This window comes from Mytilus galloprovincialis, chromosome 2 (assembly GCF_965363235.1).
Source record: "Mytilus galloprovincialis chromosome 2, xbMytGall1.hap1.1, whole genome shotgun sequence".
Classification (NCBI taxonomy): Eukaryota; Metazoa; Mollusca; class Bivalvia; order Mytilida; family Mytilidae; genus Mytilus; species Mytilus galloprovincialis.
Window position 1 is genome coordinate 23,280,088 of NC_134839.1, and position 19,026 is coordinate 23,299,113.

At 32.1% G+C, this 19,026-nt stretch overlaps 1 protein-coding gene across 6 annotated transcripts in view; it reads right to left on the minus strand.

The window, feature by feature from the left end:
- The window catches only part of LOC143063172 (uncharacterized), an 84,419-nt gene that overhangs the window by 26,582 nt on the left and 38,811 nt on the right, over positions 1 to 19,026 (minus strand). For 3 of the 6 annotated variants that reach the window (XM_076235160.1, XM_076235163.1, XM_076235159.1), the window contains 16 exons: positions 16,897 to 16,999; positions 16,614 to 16,628; positions 15,421 to 15,492; positions 14,662 to 14,841; positions 14,004 to 14,277; positions 13,550 to 13,687; positions 12,959 to 13,023; positions 12,215 to 12,376; positions 11,458 to 11,566; positions 9,063 to 10,790; positions 7,641 to 7,933; positions 6,810 to 6,956; positions 4,037 to 4,051; positions 2,122 to 2,250; positions 1,518 to 1,719; positions 79 to 221 (listed from right to left, as the gene is read on the minus strand). In XM_076235160.1, the coding sequence (XP_076091275.1) occupies positions 79 to 221; positions 1,518 to 1,719; positions 2,122 to 2,250; positions 4,037 to 4,051; positions 6,810 to 6,956; positions 7,641 to 7,933; positions 9,063 to 10,790; positions 11,458 to 11,566; positions 12,215 to 12,376; positions 12,959 to 13,023; positions 13,550 to 13,687; positions 14,004 to 14,277; positions 14,662 to 14,841; positions 15,421 to 15,492; positions 16,614 to 16,628; positions 16,897 to 16,999 (3,775 nt within the window). The remainder of the gene's footprint in view (positions 1 to 78; positions 222 to 1,517; positions 1,720 to 2,121; positions 2,251 to 4,036; positions 4,052 to 6,809; positions 6,957 to 7,640; positions 7,934 to 9,062; positions 10,791 to 11,457; positions 11,567 to 12,214; positions 12,377 to 12,958; positions 13,024 to 13,549; positions 13,688 to 14,003; positions 14,278 to 14,661; positions 14,842 to 15,420; positions 15,493 to 16,613; positions 16,629 to 16,896; positions 17,000 to 19,026) is intronic. The other 3 variants (XM_076235164.1, XM_076235161.1, XM_076235162.1) reach the window with 2 other exon arrangements.

Genomic DNA, 19,026 nt, shown 5'->3' on the forward strand with positions numbered 1-19,026 from the left:
CGACTAAAGTTTTAGTCAAATTAGTAATAATTCATTCCAAATGGGATTTAAAATTTCCCACTGTTATGTACACTTTACCTCCAGCTGTCTAGATAAATGTAGTTTGGCGACACCCACTACCGACTTCAGATCTATAGAGCTGATTAAAGGTAGATGTGATGGTGTGTCTACTTCCACTTCTATTCTGGCATACATTTCAGTGGGTGGGTACTGTGACATTGCTGAAATAAATTGAACATGTTCTTCATAAAATGCAATGAAAGGTGTGTCTTGAATAAAAATAAAACTGAATAATATTAATAATTTTAAACAAGAATGTGTCCATAGTACATGAATGCTCCACTCCCACAATAATTTTCTATGTTCAGTGAACCCTAAAATTGGGATTGAAACTCTAATTTGGCATAACAATCTAGAGAGATCATATCATAGTGAACATGTGTACATAGTTTCAAGTTGATTGGACTTCAACCTCATCAAATAATACTGACTAAAAGTTTTAACCTGAAGCAGGACAGACAGACAAACAAATGGACGCACAGACCGAAAAACATTATGCCCCTTAGTGAGGCATAAACATCCCAAATATTTATAAAACAATATGTGCCAACAGGACACCATGACAAGCTTACATTTTTAAATCACCATTTTCAGTGAACTGCCAAATCTTGGTCCAAACTCTAATGTCATATATCTTAAAAAGTTCACACCATAATGAGGTTGAGAACTAAGTTTCAGATTAATGTGACCACAAATTCATGGAATACTACTGTATCCTAAACCTTTACACTGATAAATGTATGTGTTCAGTAGGTCAAAATCCTGTTTTGGCACAAATACTTATAGAATTATAGCATCATTATCAATATGTGTACAAAGTTGAGTTGGTATAACCACAACTTCAAGTTAAACTTGGAATACCCTGAACCCAAACTTTATATCTGACAGGACAGACGAACAAACACAATTCACATACCTGTGAATATAACCACCTTTCTACTTTTGGACCAAGTTAATCAAATGAATATAACAAACAAAACTTTAAAAGACAATTTATTGAAAAAGGGAGATATTTTTTTTTAAATTAAAATTTAAAAAAGACTTCATAGTTAGGTTTTAGAGACACTGGTCTCAATATGTAAATTCACAATTCAATAATTAGATTGCATTTTTGTTTCATTATGATAAGTGATTTTGATAGGCTAATAGCAATCTCACATCCTTCTGAAATTAACATTCATTTCACAATGAAATGTAACATTCATGATGACACGAGGTCCCACAATAAAGTGCACAGGTAAATTAAAGAAAAACTTGATAGAAATTGTGTTATAATGATCTTAGCTAAAAAATGTAATTATAAGTACTGAATGCTTCTTTTTGTAATTTCATAGGGTTCTAAAACATTTTAAGAATGAAGCACTTCCACGCTTCATACAAAATGTACTTTGGTCAACGCTTTTACACCCCAATGAATTTACAAAAAGAAGCATTCAATTCTTTAATACAGGCCATACCTCTACTATACTGTTTCTCAGGTGGTCTGCAGTAGATTTTGATGTCATAAACAGTAGGATCAGAATCAACCGTCCTGCCTTCAACACTGAGGGGCATAACTGTCTTCCCCATTGCTGCTGACTGAGGCCGACTACTACGGGATATAACAGAAACATCAGCTAACTTGGTATCGAAGGAAAATGCATGCCAGGATCCTTGACTCTATGGAAGAAGACAAATATGTACTTAACTAATGCTACTAGTATTTTGGTTATAAGGAGTTCAAACAGATTTTATGTATCATTAAAGAAATGTGTGATCTGAATGAAATAAGCTTTCAGATGATTTTTTTTTCAGACCATCTTCTGTAAAGTACAAACATCCTGTAAGGTGATATATAAGTTTCTTATACCAAACCTATTCCTATGTTTTTATTTTCTTGTTTATCTTGACCTTGATTGTGATCTTTCTAAAGATCAAACTTTGCAAGAGGAGTTATTTTCGAAATTGATGCTAAATAAGTAATGATCTCTGAAGACATTTGAATTGACAGTTATACTGAAATGTTCATGACTTTTTCATAAGATTTTTTGTGAAATGAGTTTCAGAGAGACTTCAACTTACCAACAATATAGAAAGTCGTAAAGGAATGGTGGCTCGTCCTCTGTTGATGATCTGTAGTGATAATTCATGACAGGATCCCCAGGCAACCTCTCCAAAGTTCATACACTTGTTATTACTCTCTGTCCTCACCTATACATAAATCATTTAATGTTAATGTCTCTTGATGCTGGATGACTGAAGTCTACTTTCAATTTAAATTAAAAAAAAAATAATTAAAAAGTTTTCAAGATTCAATAAATGTTAGTATATATTTTATTTACATTTCTAAATTGATTGTCCTTAGCTCAAACGTCACTTATCTGTTGTACTTCTCTTAGGACTCGATGACTCATAAAAGTTATTTCAAATTTCTCCTTCCCCTCTCCCCCATTAATTCTACTTCCTTTTTTACCATCTAATATTATTTCTTAACAACAAAAAATACTCTTTTAACCCTCCCCAAAAGCCTAAACAATACTAAAATGAATACTAAATAAGAATATGTTGTTTCCAAAAAAGTATGTGTGCATTAATTACATGTATTTATATATTTTTACAAACTATTATCATAATTAATATATATGTAACTGTTTTAATATTTAGAACTTGTAATAACAAGATTAATTATGTATAAGAGATCACCTACACTAGAAATTACATACACCATAAGCATAAAGAACTTTGCCTATATAACCATATTTCTGTTTATATTATTTTGCATCCAAGCCTAATCACTTTCCCAATAACTTGAATAAGAATTTATAAGAAATTATGTTTAAGTTAATCAGGATTTTTTTACACTTAATCAAACCCCACTTCAATATACAAAGAGAAAAATGATACGGGTACTCATATAACTATTTCATTGAGCCAAAAAAAAATAAATAATTTCAGTGTACAATTAATACTGATCGAATTGTGTGTACTTTTGGTGTTCTACATAAAATGTCATTTTATTTGAATTGAAAGATGTATTACTGAGTAGAGGTGTTATTAACATGAAAGTAAAGTGTTTAAGTAACAGGAAAGTAGAATTATTTTACTCAAAAACTTTGTGATCTCAGTTCTAACAAATCACAAGTAAAGAAAAACTCTGAAAAAAATTGTTAAATCATTTCTAAGATATAAGATATACATATCTTTAAGGCTTTGGCATGAGGTGTCATTTATAATAAATAATTAGTTTATAATAAGTAGTTTATTTTAAAAAAAACATCTTTCAGTCATTTAAAATATACCTGACTCTTTAAAAGTTCAGATATTCATTTGTCTAATTAACATAATTTTTTTTTCAAATCAAGCTGGATAGTTAGCCCTGTAATAATTGCCTACATTCCAATAAAGACCCAAATATAAACATTAGTTTTCAAATAATTTTACAGTATCATATATATTATAAATTGTTTAAGTATAATAGAAATTTTATCATACTCTTAATCCAAAACAACTGGTTTATTCTGTGTTTTAAAACAGGTGACATGCAAATTAGGAATCTCAAATTCTAAAAAAATGCTGGAAAACTCAAATACAGATATGTAGTTGTTTCTTTTTAAAACCACCCACCAGCAGAGTTTTCTTTGTTGGGTGGAAAATTTAAGCCCCAGTGAATAATGACATATCCTCTTTATGCAATTTAAACTGGGATAAATTTAATAATTTTTCACCCCAAGAAGAAACTGTGTGATTTTACAAGAACAAAAACACATTTTTAAACACTTACAAATAAGTTAAATATGTTCTAATAATAACTAATAAATATTTATTGTAATTTAAAAATAACCATAAGCCTTAAAGACATAGGGTAGAGAAAAAGTGATCAGTAAAACACTCTGTGATACACATATTATACAAAGCTAAATTACAAAATGTCATCTATGGTTCAAACAAATGACCTGTGGAATGCATAAAGATAATTCAGGGAAAGTTCATCGCTTACCTTATTAACAAAGAACTAAAGAAATTGTACACAAATTCTTCTTTTAATAGAATTTCAATAAATTTTTATTAATAACTACACAATAATAACTTGATTATTTTATAATACATCCAAATGATAAACAATGATAAAAATATTCTGAAATTTTTATTATTAAAACACATTTCCATTTCCATTGACAATGTAAAAATGTTAACCTTAAAAATGCTTGGGATTAAAACTAGAGGCTCTCAAGAGCCTGTGTCGCTCACCTGTTACTGTATTTACTGATGTCGGCCATCTTGGGTGGTAGGCGGGGTCATAAGACACTTTTTTTTAAATAAATACCCTAGTAATGATTGTTGCCAAGTTTGGTTAAATTTGGCCCATAGTTATAGAAAAGAAGATTTTTGTACAAATTACAAAAATGACGAAAAGTTGTTCAATATTGACTATAAAGGGCAATAACTCCTTAAGGGGTCCTCTAATAATTTTGATAATTTTGACTTATTTGCAGATCTTACTTTGCTGAACATTATTGCTGTTTACAGTTTATCTCTATTTATAATAGTATTCAAGATAATAACCAAAAACTGCAAAATTTCCTTAAAATTACCAATTTTACGGCAGCAACCCAACAACGGGTTGTCAGATTTATCTGAAATTTTGAGAGGGGATAGATCTTATTCTGATGGACATTCAAATCTTGAAAGATTTGCCCTAAATGTCTTACTTTTAAAGATATAAAGCAGAAACTGCATTTTACCACTATGTTCTAATTTTAGCCATGTCGGCCATTTTGTTTGGTAGGCGGGGTCATCGGACACATTTTTTAAACTATATACCACAATGATAATTGTGGCCAAGTTTGGTTAAATTTGGCCCAGTAGTTTCAGAGAAGATTTTTGTACAAGTTACAAAAAATGACGAAAAGTTGTTAAAAATTGACTATAAAGGGCAATAACTCCTTAAGGGGTTGACTGACAATTTTGGTCATGTTGACTTATTTGTAGGTCTTACTTTGGTGAACATTATTGCTGTTTACAGTTTATCTCTATCTATAATAGTATTCAAGATAATAACCAAAAACTGCAAAATTTCCTTAAAATTACCAATTCAGGGGCAGCAACCCAACAACAGGTTGTCCGATTCGTCTGAAAATTTCAGGGCAGATAGATCTTGACCTGTTCAACAATTTTATCCCTGTCAGATTTGCTGTAAATGCTTTGGTTTCAAAGATATAAGCCAAAATATACATTTTACCCCTGTGTTCTATTTTTAGCCATGGCGGCCATCTTGATTGGATGGCCAGGTCATCGGACACATTTTTTAAACTAGATACCCCAAGGATGATTGTGGCCATGTTTGGTTAAATTTGGCCCAGTAGTTTCAGAGAAGAAGATTTTTGTAAAAGTTTACGGACGACAGACGACGGACGCCAAGTGATGAGAAAAGCTCACTTGACCTTTCAGGTCAGGTGAGCTAAAAAAAAGCTATCTTTTTTTTCAATAATTTTTATAGATATCAAAATGACTTCATTTACACAATTTATCAAAATACTATTATATGAATTTCACCAGAAAAACATTGTCATGAGGGATTTAAAAAACAAACCAACTGAATTTAAATTATACTTTATTTTTATTCAAATAAGGTTTTTGCCAACATGATTGTCAGGTGCTTCCATTTTCCAGTGGCAAATTACCTTGGATTCATCATTATCGCTATTTTGTGCATTTTTCCTTTGATCTTTTATTGTGATAATTTTCATATCATGCTACTACCCTGATATGGATAATAATCGCTAGAAACTAAGGATACACGTGGCGTTGCTAAAGAAATTGACATGATCTCACAAACATGTTTAACCCCGTCGCATTTTTGCCCCTGTCCCAAGTCAGGAGCCTCTGGCCTTTGTTAGTCTTGTATTATGTTAATTTTAGTTTCTTGTGTACAATTTGGAAATTAGTATGGCGTTCATTATCACTGAACTAGTATATATTTGTTTAGGGGCCAGTTGAAGGACGCTTCCGGGTGTGGGAATTTCTCGCTACATTGAAGACCTGTTGGTGACCTTCTGCTGTTGTTTTTTTCTATGGTCGGGTTGTTGTCTCTTTGGCACATTCCCCATTTCCATTCTCAATTTTATGAAATTGACAACGTCGTCATAGGTAAAATAGCGATAAACAGATTATCATTGGTCATCTCAACTCGATTGCTTTTTTCTCTTTCGCCGTACCAGCTCAAGCAGAAATCTCGTTGAGATGATCAACGAAAATCTATAATGATTTGTTGGATACCAATTTCCATTGATTTCCTGGGTACTGGTGAACCACAAAACTTGTAATTTTCAAGGAATAACAAATTTTCTATAAGGCTGTATGCAGACTTTGGCAAAACAACAAAATAGAATATCCATGAAAATGCCATGTTTCCTCAATCAAGGAAATGAATGAATCCACAATAACTAACATAAAATTAAGCTGTCCTAAGGTTAATCACAATATTTACCCTCTACCATTCGGTCATATCCTTACACACCTATTATTGTAAATTCAATAAATTTTGTGCAGTTTTAATACTGCAAAAGTTGCCAGGGATAGTTTTAATAAATATATAAAAACTTTCATTACAAATTCTGATATAAACATTATTTGTATGAAGAATTTAAAAAAAAATCATTCAATAGACAGCTTTGTAAAATTCAATCATCACAGTAAATGATCATAAAAGTTCCTGAATATTTAGTGAACCAATGATTGTTTTGGAAGATAAAGTCCCACATGTAACTAACCTGTATCTGTGGATCTTCAGCAATGGCCTGTAATGTGACAACTGTTGGTATCTTCTGTATGTGTACGCTGTTGTCTTGTAGAAATAAACTAGACGTTACATTCAAAGAAGCTACATATGCACCAGCTAGTTTGGGTATAAATATAACCTACAAATCAAAAATCATTTAGTAGTTAATATTCAAATAATTTTTTTGTGTAAAAAAATATTGCAAATTTTTTTTTCTTCTTCCTAATAGCAAACAAACTTTGATTGGTATCAATATATATCATTATTTAAATACCACTCAAATAATATATACGATTTGGTATGAATATATTTATACATTTGAATAATTAATAGGACCCAGAAACAAGCTCTCAAACAACTCAGTACCATACATGTATACAGAAGCACATTATTGTCTTTTTCATTAATTGAGAAGATGATACAATAGGCCATGTACCTGAAAAGGACATTGTGAGATGAGAATGGTTAAAATAGGTTAAATACTTTTAAAAAAAAGTTTTATCTCACTTCCATGACTACTGTAACAATGTGTAACATATTCAAAATTATAAAATATTTTTTAGCAAAAAGGAAGGCATTTTCCTGTATGTGCATTTCACTTTTTTTTAATTTGAAAGTTTGATAATGGAAAATAATTAAAATAAGAGGAGAGCCAAAGAACAAAAGATGCATGGTATGAATTAACAACAAGAAATTTAAATTTATTTTAAAGGAGTCTAAATTCTTCTGCTAGAAATTAAAAATAGAAATATAGGAATGTTATTTAAAATTGTCTCCCAGTTTTAATGCTAATTTAAATTGTTCCAAAAGACGGGTAACTTACTGTAACATTTTCTGTTGTATGTGGTTCTATAATGACCTTCCTCTTCATCTCAAATGGTAGGTAATTCATTATATTGACTTCCCGACCATCAATAGTCCATTCCTGTACCAGCAGGTAACATTCTAGCCAGCTATTGGTCGGGTTGGTCAGCTCTAATTTCCTCTCTATAGATATGCCTACACAACAAACATCATCAAAATGTAACATTCTTGATGCTGTAACAGCCGACAATCTTGGTGGAGTTCTAAGTTGGTGGCCATCTGATCTTGGTGAGGTTCTTGTATGAGAACATTCTGTATAAAAGATAGCATTACCATATGTCAAAAGGGTATGTATAGAATACAGGTTAAAACAATAGCCCTTTATTTAACCCTTTCACCGATTGCTGCCCAGACAGAAGCTACTCTGAGACGATGGCTTCCCTGGCTACTATTACTCAAGTGGGAGATCTTCATAATAAATGTCAATAAAAACTTGTTTGTAGTTATTTGTGTATTTATTTCATTCACTAACACCATGTTCACAGTTTTATTCATGTTTTAATAATTTTTTCTTCTTAAAATATTCAAATTTTCAAATTTTCGGCATTTTCTAGGTGAAATTCTCAAAATTCTGCTCTTTGACCCCAAATCGTAATTTTTTAACCCAAAACTGCAAAATTTTGAAAATTTTTATAAGGCTGTACAAATTCCTCACACATTGCAAGTGTTTTGTACTTAAAACGACATTTTATGTCAAAAAAGTATACTAGTTTGGCTTCAATTCTTCCATATTCTTTCAAAAAAAATGTTCCCTCATTTGAAATTCTCGTAAATTCCGTAAATTTCCTCTGATTTTGACACGGTTTTCAACAAACGGAAGCGTCATGTTTACACTTTCATCCGGGTATTCATCAAAGAAAGATAACTCATGTTTGCACTGTTTTAAGCGGGAAACATAAAAGAGGTATTCCGATCCCGGTAAAACGGGACTCATCGTCAGCTGTCTGAAGCGTGAATCCCGGTAAACCGGGACTCATCGGCGAAAGGGTTAAAAATGCAGTAAAATTTCTGAATTTAACGTATACAAACCCTCAATACAAAACATTCATGAAACTTGTTAGACAGAAATAATTGGTTTACTTAAAAAGTTTCCCAATTTCTTAACAACCATGTGACTGACATCTGTAAAACAATTAGCATGTGTGTGTGTATAAAAATCAACATGATCAAGCCATTTAACATACACACAGCCAGTAGAATTTGCACAAAAAGTTTAGATTTTCTTCCATGTTTGTAATTTATTTTTAGTTGGGTGTCTGGTTATTTTTGATATTTCACTGTGTATTCTTATCAGACTCATTATTTGCTATTAGGTTTAAAAAAAAACTATTTGCTTTGACGAAAATTCACATCTCCTTTTATACATACAGATAATACTTACCATCTTCCATAACTGTAAGATTTTCTGCCTGCAGTTCATGCATCATACCAGTTGACATCATTGTGTGCATGCTACTAGGGGTGATAATAGTTGTGTCATTCCTGTTGTTATATGGCGTACTCTGATATACTGGTAACCGACTGGATATATTCATATTATCCCCCATGAAATCGTAATGAGTCGGCAGTGGAATATCTGAATCCCTATGTGGCAACATATCATCAGAGTCTATCGGATGTTCAAGTGGTTTGGGATGAACGTTACGATTAATTAATCTTCCTGGATTATCACGGACCAAATAATCCTTTGCAAAATCTCGCGACAACATGGACTCTGAGGTAAGCAATGTTGGTTTATCTTGTGGTGGTTGTCTTGGTAAGAGATCATGTCGAAAGCTTGGTATTTGTGGTGGCGGCATTAAACTTTTGTCATCTATTGCCCTCTGATTTGTAGACATTGTAGAGTGTTCATGACTAGATGATGTTGAATTGAAAGCTCTATTTTGAGCAACATGATCTCCAGTATTTTGTGAATGAGTTTGACCACTGGTGGTCTGTGTAGTATAGAAGGATTTGACATCACTGCTGGTATGTGGCTGAGTTTCAGGGAAGGTATGAGAAAATTGTTGATCTCCTGACTCAGATTTATGATAATTGGGATCAGACTGGTGACGGTTGGGAGAAGTCTTACTGAGTGCATCTAAAGATTTGAATTCACCAATGAGATCATACTTTTTCACTGGCGTTGAAGTCAAATTGTCATTATGTCTATTTAGAGCTAAACTTTCTGCAGAATGACTGTGTTTATGTTTATTTCCTTGGGTTTTTAACATGGCGTGATGTTTCTTTGGATCAAAATCAGAATGTCTTTTCTGAATAGGTATTTGTTGAGGCAATGAATGTTTATCTGAAATAGCATCAAACTCCCTTGAATCCACTAACTGTATATCTTCTGTCCCCACTAGCTCCTGTCGTGACATCACGTGATGGAGTTCAGACGATTTACTGTACTCTGTACCATCGGGAATATGATGACCTGCCCAACCAGATGTGTTTACCCTCGGACTTCTTCCATCTTTTACTATATCATCATTCATACTACTTCTTGCAGACAAAGATGCTGATGTACCCAAACTAAAGGATGCTCCTTCAGTCTGACGAGCACTTGTCACTTGGGGCACTTCATTATCTCTTTGAGGGTTAATAAATCTATCTGAAGATTGATCCAATCTACCGCACCTGACAGGAGATTTTGTCCTAGAAATGCTAAGTCTCGGTGAATAACCATCTACAACAAAGTTTTCTGAGGAAAGTTTAGGTGGCGTTATAACACTATGTCTGGGTTTGTTATTTTCCTCATTATCAGATTCTTCCCCATCGGGGTTTGTTTTATTCTCATAGGAAAACGTATTTAATGGTTTCTCCTGTAAAACACTCGCAGATTTATCAATACTTCTTCGAATATCTTTAGTCTTTTCACCATCAATAGAATTCTGCAGTTCAGGGATTTCAGATAAACTCATATCTTCAGAGGACAATTTTTTGTCCCGAAATTTCAAACTGGTTCCCTTTCTGACTGGTAACTTTGATGATTTATGTGTACTCTGTTTCTGTGACCATGCCATGACCATATTGGCTATCTCTTTAGGATCTTTAGACATGGACACAGACGACATGAATCTAGATATGTCACTCATGTGTAGTGTTCCATCACTCATATGTAGTGTACCTACAATAAGTTAGCAACAGAATAACTGACAATACATTAAGTGTTGAAATATGGAAAAGAAAATGCAAGACCTTATCACTCTTTGGGAATCTTTGACACTCAAAATTTCATAGAAACAGCTGTAATTTGTTAGCTCTTTAAATTAAAATCTTAGGACAAAGTCTAGATGGTTGACATTTAAACATGAACTCTTTCTGATAATATGATAACATTTAAGTAGGTGAAACTGTTTTAATGGACTAAAAGTAATGTAACCCTTCATATGTAGAAATCACTGGAGTTGCTTATGATATTTAAACAAATTCATTTAGAACAAATAATGGAATTAAAATTGGACAAATTTGACATACAAATTGTTATTTTAGTACAGCATTTAATTATATTGAGAATATTTTAAAAAAAAGATAAAAATAAGTGTTGCATCATTGAAGTTGATACAGTATAGCGGGTTATTTTTAGCCGGTGTAAAATTTCACGATTTTCATTGAATAAGGTATACAAAATATTTTGGCTGATTCAAAACTTTTATCAATACCTTTGCATGTACTTCTTTTAAATTGGCAGATTTATTCTAGCGATTTTGTTCTATCCGCAAAAATATACGAAAATTTACACCCTGCGAAAAAAATAACCCGCTTTACATTAATATAAAACAATAAACCCGTACCATCTTCCTCAATGCTGGACGTCTGATCTGGTTCTGTGACAGTTGTCTCAATCAATGGGTAAATCTTTCTATCACTGGGAGGGGTTTTAATTATCATTCCAAAATCAGGCTGAAAGGGCAAAATAACATAAATTAGGATTTCCATTGCAATTTGAACAAATATGTCAGATTGTCCTCAAATTGTCATTTTCATCATTTGGATTAATTTCCTACAACTGTCAAATTGAAAGGAATATTTTATTTCAACCCTTTTTTGTTTGCACCTAGATATGATGAACTATGATTTGGTGGTATTACACCATATCTCATTGGCTGATAAATGTCTGAATCGATTCTTTTTACATCTCATCAAGTTTGGGCAAATCAAACAAGATGAAGTTGTCAGAGAGATCACAAAAGTGATAACACAAACCAAGTCGTCACTGGCTAAATTGATGACAAAATCATAAACTTCATTTAACATTTTTAAGACAGAAAGTCGACTCATGAGAATTGTTCTTTACAAAATCCATTGATCTTCATAATTTATGATGTCCCAGAAATACAAGAGATTAGCATGACATCCATTATCACTGAATTAGTAACATATTTATTAAGTGGCCAGCTTAAGGACTCCTCTTGCTGCTGGAGTTTCTTGCTGCATTGAAGACCCATTGGTGGTCTTCAGCTGTTTTGTCTGCTCTATGGTCGGGTTGTTGTCTCTTTGACTCATTCCCCATTTTCATTCTAAATTTTAACTATTTAGTTCTTATCTTACCCTTGGACCATCTCCATCAAGAGACCCCAGTTGACCTGAACGACTCTTCATAAACTGACCAACAGATATCCTACACAGATCATCCTCACCACCGTCAGCTATCTTACTCTTGTATGACCAGGAGTCACATTCAGGGAAAACATCACTGTCCATCTTATCATCCTATATCATATATAAAAGGCATTTTATATTTGAAAAGCCTACTGTGGAATTATTAATATTCATGGGTTGCCAAATTTCATAGATTTCATGGGTAAAGTTGAACTGTGAATTCTTAATGTTCAACCAACAATGACCAAGTACACATTTTTTTGATAGGCAGGTTTGAGAACTGGAAATCCATCAAATCAAATATCCACGAAAATACAACTTCTCTTCAATCCATGAAAATTGGTACAAACAAAAATATATGAAGCGAACACATCAATATGCTAAATTCTTAAAGAAAAGAATCGATTTATGAAAATATAAACCACTATTTTTTGGTTGCTAAGTTTAAACAAGTCTTATTCCTGCAATCATATCAATAGTTTGGACAAGCAAAAATACCCCCAAAATGTCCCCAAAAAACCTGCTGTTGGTTGGTCATATAAATTGAATTTATACTAAGAACGTGGTTTCCATATAATCTGAGAGACATGAGTAATATGAAGAATAGTTGATACTATGGCCTAATATGTCATAAAGGTTAAACACTAATTTGAGAATATCTAATTTAGTTGTATATTTAAAGTTAAATCATACCTCTCTGAAAATATTTTCTTTTTCAAATTCTTTTTCATCTGTGTCTAAAAAGTCTTTTGCCCGATCTGAAATAAATAGTTCAGTTGTAATAAATTTTCTATGCAATATGTTTTAACTTCATGAACCAAAATCATTACTCAATTCATTTTTCATTTAATCTACACTATCGTGCCGCATTCTTTTGACTTTTAATAGCACTACGTTTAAGGCATTAATTTTAAGGACCAATTATTCCGCCAACTGTCAAATAGATAAGTGAACAGGTCATTCTTTGAAATCGTGTCACAAAATAATTCTCTTTCAACTGCATGAATGATTAGAATAGAACACATTAAAATCTTTCCATACATAAAATTAAAATCTGGCAAAGAACTGTAGTGAAATACACCTGCTAAGATACAAAATTACTGTCCACACTTGTCCAGTGGTTACATAGTCATTTCTCTAGATGAAGTCATACAAAACCAGTCTTAGGAATACCCAGTATTTCTATGTCTCCAGCACAACATTTCAAAAGGGGAAAATTATAATATTTCTAAATTCAATCAAATTAGTTTTCATCAATATTATTTTCAGTAAAAATAAAATAACCTGCTGACATAAAATCCTCATGAACAGTAAAATTAACACCAAGGTTTCCCTGTGCTACCATTTCATCTACTAGAGCTTTCTGTTCAGCAGCCTCAGTTGACAGAGAACTTACATAAGCCAAATCTACTCCAGTTTTCTCTGGAAAAAAATTAAACAGTTACCTCAAAGTATAAACCAACTAACTCATTGCCCAATTGCTTTCTAGTTTATATTCTCCAATGTTAAGCATTAATGGCTACTTTTGTCTCAAGTTTAAATAAAGTGGCTGTCATTTCATGTCTAAACTATATCTTATCCTGACTTGTGCTGAAAAATTCAACATAGTTTTAATTGCATATTAAAGTTTTCTGGGTCCTGGTATAATTCTAGATCCTTTTTTATTATTGAAAAGAAACTGACACGTCTAAAGTCAGATTTTTTTTGTTTGAGCCACAAATATAAAATTCTTCTTTACCTGCTAGTTTAGCCTCCTGTAATGATTTCTGACTATTCCTCAAAGACTGTCTTGTCTGAGGGGAAGCTGTAGAGAACTTTGGTTGGTCAAACTTAGGAGGACTACTACTGCTACGATAAGATTTACTGTCTACACTTGTCCGAGGACTAACAGGTGGTTCCAGAGTCATATCTCCAGGTGGAGTCATATCATGACTTTGTCTAGGAGGAGGGCTGGCTCCAAATGATCCAAAGGAGTTATTCACTTCTCCAAAAGGGTTATCATCCTGCTGATTCTGTCAAACATACAAATTACCATCATCACATTTATATGGATTTCCACAATAACTTTTGGTTACAGACAGACAATAGGCCAATTTCAAATCAAAAGTAACTAATTACATGTCAATTCTATCGCAAAAAGCTTCAATTAAATTATAACTACATTTAACTTAAGTTAGAAAATATGTTAAAGTTACTTCAGAAAAGCAAGAAATTTCATTAAAAACTACATTTCAAATTTTGAATGAAAATTATAAAGGAAGATAAAATAGAATACCTTGTAGGGCACTAGTATAAACTTCTGCTTTCAAATGTAGGCAATTATTTTTTTCTTATGAGAATTAAAAGTTTGGACAAAAATAAGCAAAAGATATTATTATAATAAATGTATGACATACAGAAAACACATCTTCAGCATTAAAACCAGAGGCTTCCAGTCTGTTTCCAGGGTCTGTCTGGTATTCTGCTGTGTTGTCTACACTCCATCTTAATTGGGAGGTATTCTCAGTAGCATTAAACATTGGAGTGGGTGCTAAATACCTGGACTGTAATAGTGACTCTTCTTCCATGGTGTGTGCCTGTAACATATGATTGTTTGAATATTCAATTTTTGTAATGGGCTGTTCAATAAAAAATACATGGAGCTCAGGGAGGTGATTTAAAATCTCATCTATGCGTGGGTGAATTTGTTCAGTAAAAGTGTTTGAGAAATTCTAAAATCATTTCCTCTATAGATTGTTATCCTGTTTTCAAAGAGCCTTTTCTGTGTACTATGAATGTTTTAACGAAACAAACCTTACACAATACATGCTATATTTATCTTAAGAAATGTCAATGCCTGAGGGTGTTGCACATTTCCAAAACAGTGTAAATTGATCATTACATTTAATAGTAGCTGAATCTAAAATCTGTTATTAATTTATAGGCATACTCAAATCTTATATTTGTATAATTCAACAGGGAATTTATTCAAAAATTCAATAAAAAGAAAACCAAACAATAAGTTTAAGGAATCCAAATGTTTAACATAAACAGTATGAACTAAAATTATTCCTGTAGACAACTGCCAAGGACCCATGTAAAATTTCTGAGTGTAGATTTGCTTTCAGTGAGCTCAAATGCACAAGACTGTATTTATTTATATTGTATATGAATACCTGATAATTAGAATATCTGTCCATGCCCTTTTCTGTTAAAAGATCATCTCCCATTGGCTTCACTCTTTGTTCCTATAAAAATTTACATTAAATATTGTTGTTACCATAAAAATACATTTGAAAATCAGAGCATAATCAGCAATACCAATCAAATTTGAGAGAATAAAGTTTCGGTATACCAGTTTTGCCTAGACATCTACTTACATGTAGCATTAACTGTACTTTATTTACATGATTTCTTAGCCAAATCTATATCTCCTTGCAGATAAGCTATAACCAGTGATCATATTATTCATTTAAGTGCAATAACTCCTATAAGAAGTTGTCTGTCGGTTTGTACATATATGTACAATTGGTAGAGCTCAACATTCTTAACATTCTTACTACTATCAGTTTCTATTTCAATATAAACTCATATTCTAAATAATCAATTTAAATTTAATCCTTGTCAGAATTCTAATATACACATTGTATTGTTGTCAAGGTTACAAAAACTGTCACATTTTTGATGAATCATGGGAACATAGAAAATTTCCTGCAGGCTCATTTTTTCTTTTGTAAACCATGATTGATGTATTTCTATCAAATCAGAAGAAGAAACTCAAGTATCAAGTTGATAATGATATTGAAACAGAAATAAGAGATGAAAAACAGGTGCCAAACACCAATTAAAGATGAAATATAAAGCTTGCATGAAGAGAGCTATAGTGAAATTAATTTGTATTGTCAATATATCCTTTACCTTCTCTAGAAATTAACATATCACTGAATACTGATACAAAATACATGTACTCAAGTCAAGATCTAATCAAAATAATTTCTGCTAATCATAATACTGATATCAGGAATGATTTAAAATTTAAAAAAAACAAATTTTTGGTGTTGATACAGTACGCAGAGTTTTAGGATTTTGACATTTGTATAACTCAAAATATAAAATGGATTGATGAATTGTTTCTAATAACTTTAATGGCTAATAATCAAATAAACACATGTATCAGTGATATGGAAATCAATTTGGATTGCATTTTTAATTTATTTACCTCATCATAATTAACAATATATTGTACAACATAGTAATATAATAAGAGAGAAAACTGTAGTATGTCCTACACCCATTAATAACAGTTGACTATCTAGCCTTCAGATAGAATAATATCTAACCCTAGTGCAGTCACACATAATTTACTTACTGATACTACATATTGCTAATCAAAATAAATGCAAGGATCATTAACATAAATCAAAATCAGATAATGATCCTAACTAAAACCTTTACTCCAGACAATTTGAATTCTATATAAAACAATGTTGATTAATTGCTAAGTTTTACACAGAAGATTAATCTACAACGCATTCAAATAAATTATGATATTTTCAATATAAAGCTTGACTAGACACCATAAACAGAAAATGCAATAAATTTTAATTCTAAAGAACAATTAAACCCTATTAAAAAAAATCATATGAAGCTACCTCAATATCCAGACTTCCTGATGGTGGAGGCATCACAGGTTTGAAGTTTGATCGGAAGGTATCAAGAAAATTTTTGGCATCAGTTGATCGTCTTGTGTCTTCACTGTAAATTCATGAATGTTAATGATTAATTTGATCAGCTTGGACAAAGATACAAAAGACATTCATTATAAGCTACCAGAACAGAAATATATATGGTGACTGTGAGTTATGGTGGCTATCAATAGATACCTGTTCTGATTGATGGTATTAAAGAATCTACAGTCAGAAATCAAAGGTGTTTCTAACTTTGAAAAATATGCAATATACTTCATACAAAATTAAAAAAAAATGTCAAAAACTTATTTCATTTCTAATTTAAAACAATTTTTCACTGATGACCTCATAAATGTTTGCAGTTTTTCATGGTTATTAGGCCACTTTTTTTTTATTTGTTGGTTTACGGATCCGCCGACCCTGTTTTTCACGATTTTAAAATAAAAATAAAAACGATTTTGAATTTTTTTTTTAATTCTGCCGACCCTTTTCTGTTTGAAGAAGTACAAATAAAAATAAAAACATGAATGATATAAAAAGATCGGTCTTTCTTCTTCCAATCGGAATACCCTCAGAGTGGATTCGAAAATCCCGTGCGGTTTCCTGTTCAGTCAACGTTTCATCATGATCTAATGTGGTGAAAAGGAACCAGTTGAAAGGCGGTTCCCTGTTCAGTCAATGTTTCATCATGATCTAATGCGGTGAAAAGGAACCAGTTGAAAATGGAGGACCAGATACGATTTTACTTACTTAATTGTTCGAGATTTTCGGTGTAAATCTAGTGGTTGAACAAAAAGAACATCGCAGTCATGAATAATAAAAATGAAAATTATTTTTGAGATCATTTGGGAATTTTGGTTTAAAAGGTCGGACCACCGCTAATTTGAACCCCTGTTTAAGACAATCAGTGAGGTTGACAGCGGGTCAACTTTGGTTCAAGTGTTGATCAGAAAGTCTGAAACCCGTCGAAAGGGGCTGTTTTAGTTCCATTACACATATGAGGTACTAGTCCAAATAATTATTACGTCTGGCAAGGCTTCCTGGCATCCTAGATTTGTTTTTAAGTAGCCTTGCCAGACGTCACTAAAGGGAAGGATCTTTTAACTTGCTGCAAGGGATGGGTGTCTGATTAATTGGCTTTATTATATAAATACCTAAATACCATCCCACGGTACCCATTAAGATTTAATGGAACAGAGATGGGATATGGTGAACAAGATCCCCAGGGTTCTCACTAGGAATTTTTCATGGTGAGTCCTGGGACTCATCACTTTTAGAAATGGTGAGTCCCAAAAGATTTTGATGAGTCCAGGATGCATGTATTTTTTTTGTGTCATAATATAATGAAATATGACGAAATACAACTGAAACGATGCGTGTTGGGTTGGTTGTTTTTATCAGAGACATATATAATACAATGTATTATATGTCTCTGTTTTTATTAAATTAAAAAAAATTATGCCCTCTTAATAGTTATTGCTCAAAATATATACATGTAACAGACTTCTAACTGGGTCTATCATATTCTTGATGTTGGGCCACATTGAAAAAAATGTTGGTTTGTCAAAGCCAGAGTTCCATAAAAAAAGATCAGGGCGATAGGTAGGGTTTTAGTTGGTTTTTTTTTTAATATGAATGGACTATTTCATAATAAACTCAGTTAAAGAACTTGTGTGGTCATTTTTAGTTACCAAAATTTATTAAAAATACAAAAAAAAATAACTTTACAAATTAACCCCTTCCCCTCTACACCCTTTTCCCAATTAAATAAGTGTAGATTGAATTAAATACACCAAGTTTAAATACTTTCATGGCACTACCATATCAGCTGTTTATTTTAAATGTCTATAAATATCCAGACAGAGTTGTCTGTTACTTAGGTGTTTCCCCAAGTATTTTCCCCGCCTAAAATGATCATGTGACATGTTTGTCAACAAAAGAAAACATTTGGTGAAGGAATTCATTTAATTTCTGGATTTTTTTGCTTTTAATAATTTAGTTTGGATTTATATTCATTCCATTTAAGGTACAGTCAAGCATTTGTATTTAAAAAATAGTTTGCAAACAATTTTACTTTTGACAAATGTCTCATAA